A 12,307-nucleotide genomic window follows, 5' to 3' on the forward strand; every position below is an offset into this window, starting at 1 on the left:
GACCCGTCGGGCGGCATGGTACGCCTATCGGGGGACGGCTTCGGACGCGTCCGGTACGGGTGCAGCGCCGGAGAAGCGGGGGAGGTGGCGGTTGCCTTTGACTTTGCGAGGCCGCTGTCGACGACGTACACGACCCCCTCGATGGTGAGGGACGTCTCGGCGATGTTTGTCGCGAGAACCGCCTGTCGCGGGAGGCTGCGTGAGGAGGAGTGCAGACCGGCGTGTGAAGCAAGCGAGCCCTGGCAAGCGCCTTGCGAGTGTTCGGAGGAGCCGGAGCGAGCGCTTCCATCTGCGCCGCTGGCGAGAGGGCGGCGTAGAGCGGCAACGGGAGCAGCGTCGGCGACGTGGCCGGCAGCAGCCGCGCGCGCGCCTCGATGGCGGCGGCGGCGGCGGAGATGTCGTCCTCGCCAGTGAGAAAGACGAGGACGTCTCCGGTCGGCTCGAGCTGGTGGATCTGCAGCACCTAATCAATAGCTAATTAATAGTGAATTAATAGTCTCCGGCCGGCTCGAGCTGGTGGATCTGCAGCACCGTCGTCACCACCGCCTCGAGGTAGTCCTCGCACGGCTCCGCGGCGTGGAGCACCTGGCAGGCAGACGGGCGCGGCAACGCTCAAGTCACAGCGGCATCGCAGATCGCGGCCGGGCACGCTCTTTCTTTCAGCTCGGCATTCGGGGGGCTGCTCACCTCGACCGGGTGAGATCGCCCCAGGACCTGCACCGCGGGCGCGCCGTCAAAGAAGGCGCAAAAGGTGTCGACCTCGAGCGTCGCCGACATGACGACCAGTTTCAGCGGGCCTGCGCCGCCTCCGTTGGCCGATCGGCGCCGCGCCTGGGCCGACTTGAGCAGCGCCAGGACCACGTCAGAGGCGAGGGAGCGCTCGTGCGCCTCGTCAACGATGAGCGCAGAGTAGGCGGAGAGCAGCGGGTCGGAGGCGGCCTCGCGCAGGAGCATCCCGTCGGTCACAAATTTGATGGCTGTGCCGCCGCGCTTCGGAGGCCTCCGGTCAAAACTCTCGTCGAAGCGGACGGCGTAGCCGACGAGCGAGCCGACGGGACAGGCCTGCTCGGCGGCGACGCGGCGCGCGAGAGAGACGGCGGCGACGCGGCGCGGCTGCGTTATGCCCACTGCGCCGGCCTCGGTGTAGCCGGCGGCGTGCAGGAACTGCGGAACCTGCGTGCTCTTGCCCGAGCCCGTCTCGCCAGTGAGGATGAGCGTCTCTGCGGCGGCCACCTCACGGAGCAGAGCGCGCCGCGCCGACCAGATTGGGAGCTTCCGCCGTGTGGCGAGGAGATCCTCGCCAGTCGGCTCAGAGCGCGAACGTTTTGTCATCGTGGCTGTCCGGTGCGAAGTCCGGTGCGAAGGCGATGCGAAGGCGATGCGAAGGCGAAGCGAAGGCGAAGCACACGTCGATGACAAACGCGGAGTGGTGCCGTGCTGTCGAGTGCTGACGTCCGGGGATCCTTTCTTTCTTTTTTTTTGCCGCCGCCTTCCGAGCCTCACTTTCTTCACCTTCCTACCTAACCTAACCCGCCGTGTGCCATGTGCAAAAGGCAGTTGCCTTTGCGGTGTCGAGATGGTGCAGAGGAGCTGTGAATTCTTTTAGTGCCCTTGTCTTCAGACTTCACCTTTCTTTCTACCTAACCTAACCCTTGTAACGCATCTTGGCCTGTCCGAGGGTTTCCGGCAACCCAGAGGGAAACCAGAGGGTCCCCAGCACTTTGCGTTTCCGGAAGTTTCCAGGGAAACCAGAGGGTGTTTGGTGCTCCATTCTGTTTCTCTCGAGTTTCCCTCGGGAAACTCGCGAGTTTCCCTGTACCCTGAGTCTGAGAGCTGGTCTGGGGCAAAATCTGGGGCAAAATTGAGGAAATCGGCACGATACCCAGGTATTTTCCAGGTATACCGGGGTTTTCCAGGTATACCCGCAAAATACCCGGTATTTTGCCGATTTTGGCCCCAAAACAGCCTCAGACGCCACGGCTCAGAGCCCCCCCAAAATGACGAATTCCACGGAGTTTCCCCGGGGTTTCCCGAGGAAACTAGAGGGTGTTGTAGGGAAACGAGCAGGAAACACGGAAAGGAAACCAGGTAGGGTGCGAGAGGAAACCCTCGGACAGGCCAAAACGCATCAAGCCCTCACTCCGGCGTTCCCACTCCATGCTCCACCCGCGGGTCCGGCCCTACAGTACATCCGCCCCCCCCCGCAGGGCCCGCGCTCCATGGCCGCGTCACGAGGGAGCGCGATCGGTACAGCTTCGACTTGAGGATGAGCAGCTCTCCCTTGGCCCGCGCGACGCTCGCTAGCGACTCCTTCTCGCGCTTGAGCCCCTCCGACTCCTCCCGCACCGTCTCGAGCGCGCGCTGCGCGGCCGCGTTTCTCCGCGCCAGCTGAGGCAGGGGAGGGGAGTCCGAGGTCAGCACTCTGAGGGTCCGGGCAGCCGCCGTCCCCGTCTCGCGCACCTCGTCCGCGTGCCACTGCGTCGCCTCCGCCGCCGCCTCCACCTTTGCGCTCCTCGCCTCCAGCGCCTCCACCTGCGCGCGCAGCGCCGCCTGCGCCTCGCGCTCCCCGGCCAGCGCCGCCTCCCGATCGGCAGCCTGCGCCCGCGCTTCGGCCAGCGCCTCCCGCACGTCGCCAAGCCGGGCCTCGAGCGCGCGCCGGCCGTCAATCGCGTCGGCGACGGCGCCCTCGAGCTGCGCGTTCCGCGCCGCGACGGCCCCCGCCTCGCTCTCGACCGCATGCAACGCCGCCTCGACCGCCTCCCGCGCCGCCTGTGCCTCGCCGAGCTGCGATTCGAGGACGGCGGAGCGCCGCAGCGCCGTCGCGAGCTCGGCCGCCCGGCGCTCGCCCGCCGCCTGGAGGGAGGCCGCTGTGACCAGCCCGCCGCGGAGGTCGTCGACCAACGCCTGGTACGACTGCACCTGCTCGCGCAGGGACTCGGCGTCCGAGGCCAGCGCGGCCTTGTCGTCCGCCATCTGCACCAGCAGCGCCTGCAGCTTGCCCACCTGGCCCGACGGCGCCACGTGGTTATTCTTGGACGGCGCCAGGCGCAGCTTGCCCGCCTCCTCGCCAAACATCAGGGCGTCGAGGGCGTCGCGCCCCGCGGCGTCGCCGGGCTGCAAAGGCACCGTCACGAGCACCGCCACGACCGCCTGCCCGGCTAGGGACGGCTGCAGCAGCCGCGTGATTGCAGAGTTGCGAAAGTGCAGCACCGGCTTGTGGGCGGCGAGGGCGTGCACCACCGCCTTGAGCCAGTGCAGCGACTTGTTGATGGCGATTCCCTCGCTCACGCGCTGGCGCTCCCGGTTGAGCGTCGCCGCCTCGGAGCCGGCGAGGTCGACGAGAGTCAGCACTCCCGAGGAGAGGTCCGACAGGCTCTCGCGCGAGTCGCCCTCCCCTTGCACCTCCACGAGGCGTGCGGCCTCGACGCGCAGCCGCACGACGGTGTGGGCGCGGCTGGAGCACCCGTGCCGGTAGGTTTCGCCCTGGGTGCGCGCCCGCTTGCCACGCTCTATCTCCGCGACCAGCTGCTCCTTGCTGCGCACCTGCACCTCCTCCAAGCCATGAAAGTGGAGGGCGCCCCCCTTGCTGCCGGCGGGCGCCCCGGAACGCAGCACCACCGTGGCCCGGTCGTGGAGCAGGTCAAAGCATCGCTCCTCGAGGATCTCGAGCACGGCGAGGCTGATCGAGAAAGAGGTGGAGTCGTCGTGCCGCGCGAGGATCTCGTCAAAGAGGGTGTCGGCGGCGAGCGGCACCGCGCCGGGCTCGCTCCCATCGGCCGCGCCCATCATCGTGTGCGTCTTGCCCGAGCCCGTCGCCCCATACGCGAGCAGGGTGCAGTCGAAGCCGCGCAGCACGTCGGCGACCGCCACCCTGTGGGCGGCGTACACCTGCTCGTTGGTGGCGGCGGCGCCAAAGACGTTGGCAAACTGGAAGGCGTGCTGCCGGAACACACACCGGCTGCCCTCCACCACAATGCGCTCCCCGTCACCCCCACCCTCCTCCTCGTCCAACGCAGCGACTCGCGGCCGCAGGCGAATCGACACCTGCACGCGCGTCTCGCCCTCGGCCGGCGGCATGTCCGGCCAGCGTACGTCGGCGCACCTCCAAGCTGGACAGCGGTTTGACGGATGTTGTTACACACCGGGGGCGGGCGCGGACGGTTTTGCAGTTTTGCCATGCGTCAGCTTTCTTCTGACCTGGATACGTTCAACGCGACGTGCCCGCGCTGCGCGTCGGTCGCGACCTACGCGCCGGCGCTCGGCGCACCCAAGTCCAAGCTGGAGTTGATCGACTCCATGGTGAGGTTGTTGCCAACTAGCCCCGGAAAGCCTTGCATCAACACGAGGCAAAGGGCACCGACTGCGGGCCACGAGGCAAAGCCTTGGCCCCACGAAGGCCAGCCCATGTCCCAGACCATAGCTCCCGCGTTCCCGTCGGGCTCCAAAGCAGGCATAGCACAAGCCGCCGCCAGGCGCGCTTGCGAAACACCGACGGCAAACGTAAATTCGTAGGCGCCCGACGGAATTAATCCCGATTAGGCGCCCGCGACACACTGAATACCCCGGGCGGGCCTCCGCTCCGGGGCTGCTCTATCTCCATTGTCTGCACGCAACCATGGTTATGCCCTTCACACCCCCAGCCCTCGTGTCACCGTTGTCCAACACCTTTTGGGTGTCACACTGCACTTTCGCGAGGCGGTGCGGACTGCCGGTGCGGAGCGCGGAGCCCTCGGTCTCCCCTCTGCCCGTGCGACTTTCGCTAACTCCCTCGAGTGTAGACCGTCTCTCTTCGGCGCGCTTGAGCACGTTTGGCACCAATGACACCAAGAGGCAAGAGGCTTTGATTCTTACGACCCTCAGGCCTCACTCGCCAAGGCAGGTGTGAGAGAGATCAGATCTCTTCTTCAGGTGTGAGAGAGAGATTTGTGTGTTCAGGTGTGTGTGTGCACTCTCTGCTAGTACTTGTGTGGTTTGACTCAAACCACTACTGTGTCACTGTGGGGGGTGCCTGAGCATGATGTATGTGCGCGTCTGTGCGTGTGTGGGACAGACGTTGTTGTCCGACGCGGGACGAAGACTTGGAGACGTAGTGTGAAAAATAAACCTTGTCTCACACGCTGCCACGCTCCCGCCGCCGCCGCCGCGGATGGCTTCAACATCGAGCGGCCCAAGCCCCCGTCCGTGGTGGGAGAGTCACTCGACGATCCTGCCGGGCCGTCGCCGCAGCCGAGCGACGCGTCCGCGCCTGGCCTCGCCACCAGCACCGGTGCAAACTGCCGCCAGTCCAGCCGCCAGTCCGGCGGCGGCGCCCTCGGCCAACATTCGACGGCGGACGATCTGTGAGCTCGACGAGAGGATCGCGAAGCTCGAGTCCGAGCTGGCCGAGCTCGGCTCGGACGGCGCCTCTGGCGGCGACTCGGATGGCGACGGCCGGCTGCCTTCGCCGACGCAGCCGGCGGCTCCGCACCGCAAGCGCGGCCGCTCCGGAGTCAAGGGCGCTGACGACGAGGTGCCGGTGGAGGCTCCCGGCGTCGTCGGCCTGCGCTGCGAGATGTGCGGCGTGAGCGTCACCTCGCAGGCCCTCTCCCCTCCTCCCCTCCCTGGCCCTGCCCGGCCCTGCCACGGCTCTCACCCTCCGCCGCCCGCTCTCGTCGACAGGCGCTGCTGCGCGAGCACCTGCAGGGGAAGAAGCACGTGCAGGCGGCGCGGGCGGCGGCGGCGCGGGAGGAGGGCCGCTTCTGCGAGGTTTGCGACATCGCCTTCACCAGCGTGGCCCAGCTGACCGAGCACTGCAAGGGCAGGAAGCACCGCGACGCCGAGGGACGGCAACGAGGCGGCGGCGGGAGAGGTAGAGGCAGAGCTCCTGGCGGGGGCGGGGGGGCGCCGCCGCCGTGGGCGAGGGGGGGGGGAGGCTAGCCGCGGCGTCGGTGACTTTACACCTGCGCGGAAAGGTTTCTTCGAGTTTCTCTATCACGTTGATCGTGACTGCTTGTGGTTTGTGACGGGCATTGTGTCAGAAGCGTGCACGCGCTGGAAGGACACCTTCCTACTGGCCGTACGATCAGGTCGTCACTGAATGCCGAAGACTAAGGCCACGAGCTATGCAGGTGGTCAATTGTGCAGCAGGGCACGTTCAGCAGCGGCCGACAGGCTGTCGCAAGGCGTGATAGCATGGCCGCAAGTACGGCGAATTCCCATGAAAACAAGTAAAAAATCGCAAAAAAGGAAAAAGTCCCGAAAAAATCGGCGCCTGCGGCGGGCCATGGGACCCCCCCCGCATGGATACCCTCTAGAGCCCCCGCCTCCCCCCAGAGGCTGTCTCGTCTCACTGAGAGAGAGAGAGAGAGAGAGAGAGAGAGAGAGAGAGAGAGAGAGGAGAGAGAGAGAGAGAGAGCCTTCTCTCTCGTCTGTAAGGCCCATGGTAAGGCCGCGAAATTCTTCGCCGCTCTGCGGACGGCAGCGTGTACCACGCGCGCAACCTGCACTTCTTCTTTTACGGAGCTGATGGCCGAGCTGGTGTACGCCGGCGTCTTCAGAAACGGAAAGAAACAGACAACCCAAGGGGGGGATGGGAGGACGGCACGCCGCCACCACACAGGGATTTTAAGAAGAGGGGTGTGGTGCGCTATCCGTCTGAGACCTCTGTACGGACCGCGCGCAGCCCGAGACCTCAGCGCGCCGTCGAGAGCAGCTTGGCAGGCATTGGCCTGTCCGAGGTTTTCCGGGCAAACAAAAAGGCAACAAAAAACAGGCGCTCTCAAAAAGGAAAACAGAGGGTCCCGAGCACTTTGCGTTTCCGGAAATTTCCAGGGAAAACAGAGGGTGTTTGGTGCTCCATTCGGAGTTTCCCTGAGTCTGAGAGCTGGTCTGGGGCAAAATCTGAGGCAAAATTGAGGAAATCGGCAAACTACCCGGGTATTTTCCAGGAGCCCCAAAATGACGATTTTAACGGAGTTTTCCCGGGAAAACAGAAAGGAAAAAAGAGGTGCTGGTAGAGAAAAAGGAAAAGAAAAAAGGCGGGGTGCGAGAGGAAAAAGTCGGACAGCCCAAGGCAGGCATGGCCGACGAGACCGCGGCTGATCAGGCGCGCCCTGTGCTGGCAAATCGTGGATTGCTGTGAACAGGCCAGCAAACACGTCATTGCTGACAGCGCACACGATCCAGACGAGAGACGTGCGTGGCGCCCGCGTCACATCGCGCCACCGCATACTCCGCCACCCACCCGCGCCCGCCATCGCACCGTCACGCGCTCTCCCCTCACCGCTCCGCAGCCCTTCCACTCCTCCGCAAACATGGCCGCCGCTGTCGCTTCCCTGATCGGCCTCTCTGGCGCGTCGTCCACCGTGTACTTCGAGGACGACTTTACCAAGGGCATGGACAAGTGCGCGCGCCTGCTCACCTCGCGATTATTACCCCCCGCCGCTCTCGCCTCCCTCCCACCGCCTCCCCGCCCGCTCCCACTGGCCGCCTCCACTGCTTGCCTTTCGCACTCGCCTTGTCGCCGCCCAGCCGCATCGCATCGCATCGCATCACACCGGCTCACCGCGGCAGGTGGACGGTGGGCACGATGCCGGGCAAGGAGATGGGCAAGTGGGACGTCACGCCGGGCAAGTGGTTCGTCGACGAGGAGGCGAATAAGGGCCTCACCATCACCGAGGACATGCGGTGCGCGCGCCTCCCTCCGCCTCCGCCTCCCCGCCCTCCTCGTCTCGTGGCGGTCTCCCTCGCCACGCTCGCCCCCGCCTGCGCGCCGTCCGCGAGCCGCCTCCCGCCCCCTCCGCAGCTTCTACTCCATCACCGCGCCCCTCGACAAGCCCGCCTCGTCCAAGGGCAAGGACCTCGTGATTCAGTTTTCGGCCAAGATTGAGAACCACCAGTATGCCTTCTGCGGCGGCGGCTACATCAAGCTGCTGCCCGCGGGGACCAAGGCGGAAAGCTTCAACGGCGACGACGAGTACCAGATCATGTTCGGCCCCGACCTCTGCGGCTACGACGTGTCGCACGTCCACCTCATCTTCAACCACAAGGGCGAGAACCTGCTCAAGACGGACAAGATCTCGCTCGAGTACTCGGACAAGGCGTGACCCCCCCCCCCCCCCCCCCCGCCCCTCTCCCGCCTGCGCCCTCCCAGGCCCCGGCGGCTGCCACCTGTCCCTGCGCTGCCGCCTCCCCCCCGCTCTTCTCCCTCGCCCCGCCTCCGCCGCCGCCTCCGGACCCTACCCCTGGGGACCCTACCCCCTCGAGCCTGCCCTCACCCGCCACCGCCACCCGCCGCCGCCGCCGCACAGAACGAGTTCACCCACCTCTACACGGCGCACATCAAGCCGGACGGGACGTACGAGGTCTTCTTCGACCTCGAGTCCAAGGCCAAGGGCAAGATCGTCGAGGACTGGGGCTTCCCCAAGCCGGAGATCGACGATCCGGACGACAAGAAGCCGTCCGACTGGGTCGACGAGACAATGATGGACGACCCCGAGGACAAGAAGCCGGAGGGGTGCGGCACACCCCTACCCCCTTCTCCGCATCCCCCCTGCACGTCACCGCTCACCGCCCTCACCGCCCTCACCGCCCTCACCACCCCTCCTCCACGCACCCTCCCCCCTCGCCCCTCACGCCGCCCCGCCCGTCGCCGCGCCGCAGGTACGATGACATCCCGGCCCAGATCCCGGACCCGGACGCGACCAAGCCCGACGACTGGGACGACGAGGACGATGGCGAGTGGGAGGCGCCCATGGTGGACAACCCCGACTACAAGGGCGAGTGGTCGCCCAAGCGGATCGACAACCCGGCGTATAAGGGCGAGTGGAAGCCAAAGCAGATCAAAAACAAGGACTACGAGGAGGGCGTGCAGCTGGCGGCGTACGAGGGCGCGATGCTCGGCTTCGAGCTCTGGATCGTCAACAACGGCACTATCTTCGACAACATTCTGGTGACGGACGACATCGAGTACGCAAAGGCGCAGGGCGAGAAGCTGTGGAAGCCGACGCAGGAGGGGGAGAAGGAGGTCAAGGAGAAGTGGGACAAGGAGAACAAGCCGGACGAGCCGGAGGGGGGCGAGGAGGACGGCGAGGATTTTGACGAGGTGCTCGCGCGGCTGGCGCCCCCCCCGCTCGCCGCCCGTAGCACTGCCTCGCCCGCCCGCCCGTTGCCCTGCCCCCCTCACGGCTTCTGGCTCACGCCCGCTCCTCTCGCGCCAGGACGAGGAGCCGCCCGAGGAGGAGGAGGAGAAGGACGAGCTGTAGGGCGCGATGCCACTCTACGACTGAGGGGAGGATCGACTCTCGCGCTCGCCAGGCGCCCCCCTCCGTGCGGCCGGCCCGCTGGCAACGCAGAGCGCAGCAGCAGCGCACCGGCGCGGGGGGCTTTTGGGAGGGCGAGCGAGGAGTACTGTCGTGATGGGGTGCCGTCGTTGTTTGAGTAAGATGATATCGTGCGACGAGCGCGTGATGCCACCATTATTGATGTCGCAAACGACTCCCACCCTCACCCCACGTGCCACGAGCACGACACCCGGCACGAGCCACACGACCCGCGACCGACCGACGAGCGACCGACCGGCCCGCCGGCCCGCGGCCGTCGCGTCCACCAGCCTCCCCGCTCCCGGGCAGGGCGTAATTTTTTCTCCTGTGTGACCACAGGCGCGTTTCTCTTACTAAATAAATAAATAAACAAAGAGTCGTAGAAAATCCAAAATCCAAATCGCAAACATAGAAACCCAAACACACACAGCCAGGTGGCATAGGAGAGCAGGAGGTGAAAGGAGGTCAGCACGAGTTCCAAGGACGCACGAGCGAGAAGCAATAAAACGGACATCCCAAGGCCCAAGCTGCGTTTCTCTAAATAAATAGAGCAGTCATCTCCAGGAGAGATGGGCGACGCACGAACAACCTGTGTCACCCGGAATCCATACTGTCACTCGAAAACCATAAGATTTGTCAAATTTGCTGCAATTGCTGTCTTATTTGCTGAATATCTACTAGCATATGCCATAGTAATACTTGTGCACAAGAGTAGGACCCTGGCTGCACCCGCGCCAGGCTACGCTGGGGCCTGTCTCCTGAAAGAGCGCCCCTCGTGGGGCTGGGCAACGTGGCGTTCGCATGACTTGCACACATGCCGCGCACCGGTCGTCCTCGTCCTGGTATCTGCCCCCATCGGCGCCGCATCATCACAACATGTGCATGCACATGTGCATGTACATGTAGCATGTGCTGTGTGCCCTCTGCTCGTCCCGATAGCAAGGAGCCGCGCTGTCCGAGGCAAGGTGACTGTGTCCGTGACCGCCGGTAATGTAGAAGTATGGGAGCGTTTCAACAATATGTTTGAACAATGGCTGCCCCTTTCTCACACGAAAGGCATGCCGTTCTTGCGTTTGCCTAAGAGCTGCAACCCCCGCCGATGCTGTAACCCCCGCCGAAAAAGCGCATTCGGACCGCAGCGAGAGCTCGTCCGGCCGGCAAGGAAGAGCTCCGGCGCGAGCAAGCGTCATACGGCACACAATCACCATGCCCATGGGGCAGACGAGGCGCTCGGGGTCGCCATTGTAAGGCTGCCTATCTTATTACCCGGCCCGCGTCAACTTTATACTAACGGCGAGCCCTAGGGTAGCGGATGGTTTTGGCACAGCGCTTCTCATTGCTCTGGTAGATGGCGCAGGAGGCGCCGGCGGCGCCGGCGACAGAGGCGAAGGTGTCGAGAGGCGGAGATGTTGGCGGGCGAGAGTGGAGAGGAGGCGGGAGGCGACGGCAGCGGTGATGAAGGCGGTAATGGCGACGGCGGCGGAGGCGGTCTTAGGCGACGACGGTGGGCTGGCGGTTGTGGGGACGGTGTGTGTTGGTGGTGGCGACGACGGTAGCGGTTGAGATGGTGGCGACGGCGACATCGGCGTGGGCGACGGCGGTGGGGGCGACGGCGGTGGGGGCGACGGCGGCTGGGGCGACGGCAAGGGGGGGCGGCGGAGGTGGAGGTGGTGTTGCGGTGACGGTGCTTGGTGGTGGCCTGGCGGCGACAACGGTGCCGATGACAGTGACGATGGAGATGGCGGCGGTAGCGGCGGCGGCGGCGACGGCGGCAGTGGCGCCGGCGGCGGAGGTGGAGGCGACGGCGGCGGAGGCGACGGCGGCGGCGGCGAAGGCGGCAGAGGCGACGGCGGCGGAGGCGACGGCGGTGGTATTGTGGTGAAGGTGTGGCGGCGGTGACGGTGGCGTGGCGGTTGTGAGCTGGCTGAGACGATGCTCGCGGTGACAGTGACAGTGGCGCGACGGCGTCAATAGCGATGGCGGCGGTGGTGACGGCAGCAGGGGCGACGGCGGCGGGGGCAATGGTGGCGGGGGGCGGCGGCGGCGGCGGTGACGGTGGTGGCGGTACGCGGTGATGGGGCGTCGGTGGTGGCCTGGCGGTGGCCACGATGTCGGTCACAGTGACGATGGAGATAGCGGCGGTAGCGGCGGCGGCGGCGACGGCGGCAGTGGCGCCGACGCCGCAGCGGCAACGGCGGGGTGGCGGCGGCGGCGGCGGTGGAGGCGACGGCGGCAGAGGCGACGGCGGCGGAGGCGACGGCGGCGGAGGCGACGGCGGTGGTGTTGTGGTGAAGGTGTGGCGACGGTGACGGTGGCGTGGCGGTTGTGAGCTGGCTGAGACGACGCTCGCGGTGACAGTGACAGTGGCGCGACGGCGTCAACAGCGATGGCGGCGGTGGTGACGGCAGCAGGGGCGACGGCGGCGGGGGCAATGGTGGCGGGGGGCGGCGGCGGCGGCGGTGACGGTGGTGGCGGTACGCGGTGATGGGGCGTCGGTGGTGGCCTGGCGGTGGCCACGATGTCGGTCACAGTGACGATGGAGATAGCGGCGGTAGCGGCGGCGGCGGCGACGGCGGCAGTGGCGCCGACGCCGCAGCGGCAACGGCGGGGTGGCGGCGGCGGCGGAGGTGGAGGCGACGGCGGCAGAGGCGACGGCGGCGGAGGCGACGGCGGCGGAGGCGGCGGCGGTGGCGGTGAAGGTGCGGCGGCGGTAACCGTGTGGTGTGGCGGTTGTGAGCTGGCTGAGACGACGCTCGCGGTGACAGTGACAGTGGCGCGATGGCGTCAACAGCAATGGCGGCGGTGGTGACGGCAGCAGGGGCGACGGCGGCGGGGGCGATGGTGGCGCGGGGCAGCGGCGGCGGCGGTGACGGTGGTGGCGGTACGCGGTGATGGGGCGTCGGTGGTGGCCTGGCGGTGGCCACGATGTCGGTCACAGTGACGATGGAGATAGCGGCGGTAGCGGCGGCGGCGGCGACGGCGGCAGTGGCGCCGACGCCGCAGCGGCA

The 12,307-nt window shown here is 66.5% G+C and overlaps 4 protein-coding genes across 4 annotated transcripts; 1 reads left to right on the plus strand and 3 right to left on the minus strand.

The window, feature by feature from the left end:
* Positions 1-489: 489 nt before the first annotated feature.
* EMIHUDRAFT_248605 (hypothetical protein) lies at positions 490-1,332 on the minus strand (the record flags this gene model as incomplete). Its single annotated transcript, XM_005762268.1, has 2 exons — positions 490-585; positions 721-1,332. The coding sequence occupies 2 exons, from the start codon at positions 1,330-1,332 to the stop codon at positions 490-492; spliced, it is 708 nt and encodes a 235-aa protein (XP_005762325.1).
* Positions 1,333-3,123: 1,791 nt separating this feature from the next.
* EMIHUDRAFT_77036 (hypothetical protein) lies at positions 3,124-4,077 on the minus strand (the record flags this gene model as incomplete). The annotated part of the gene is made up of 2 exons (XM_005762269.1): positions 3,124-3,375; positions 3,409-4,077. Coding segments are annotated over 2 exons (921 nt in total), but the record flags the coding sequence as incomplete, so codon positions are not given.
* Positions 4,078-4,976: 899 nt separating this feature from the next.
* Positions 4,977-7,208, minus strand: EMIHUDRAFT_248608 (hypothetical protein; the record flags this gene model as incomplete). The annotated part of the gene is made up of 4 exons (XM_005762270.1): positions 4,977-5,008; positions 5,105-5,310; positions 5,399-5,539; positions 7,072-7,208. The coding sequence occupies 4 exons, from the start codon at positions 7,206-7,208 to the stop codon at positions 4,977-4,979; spliced, it is 516 nt and encodes a 171-aa protein (XP_005762327.1).
* On the plus strand, positions 7,155-9,456 carry CRT-2 (calreticulin). Its single transcript, XM_005762271.1, has 7 exons — positions 7,155-7,173; positions 7,272-7,381; positions 7,552-7,665; positions 7,784-8,078; positions 8,289-8,494; positions 8,641-9,082; positions 9,198-9,456. The coding sequence occupies exons 2-7, from the start codon at positions 7,293-7,295 to the stop codon at positions 9,240-9,242; spliced, it is 1,191 nt and encodes a 396-aa protein (XP_005762328.1). The 5' UTR covers positions 7,155-7,173; positions 7,272-7,292; the 3' UTR covers positions 9,243-9,456.
* The last annotated feature ends 2,851 nt before the right edge of the window (positions 9,457-12,307 follow it).

This window comes from Emiliania huxleyi (assembly GCF_000372725.1).
Source record: "Emiliania huxleyi CCMP1516 unplaced genomic scaffold EMIHUscaffold_686, whole genome shotgun sequence".
NCBI classification, from domain to species: Eukaryota; Haptophyta; order Isochrysidales; family Noelaerhabdaceae; genus Emiliania; species Emiliania huxleyi.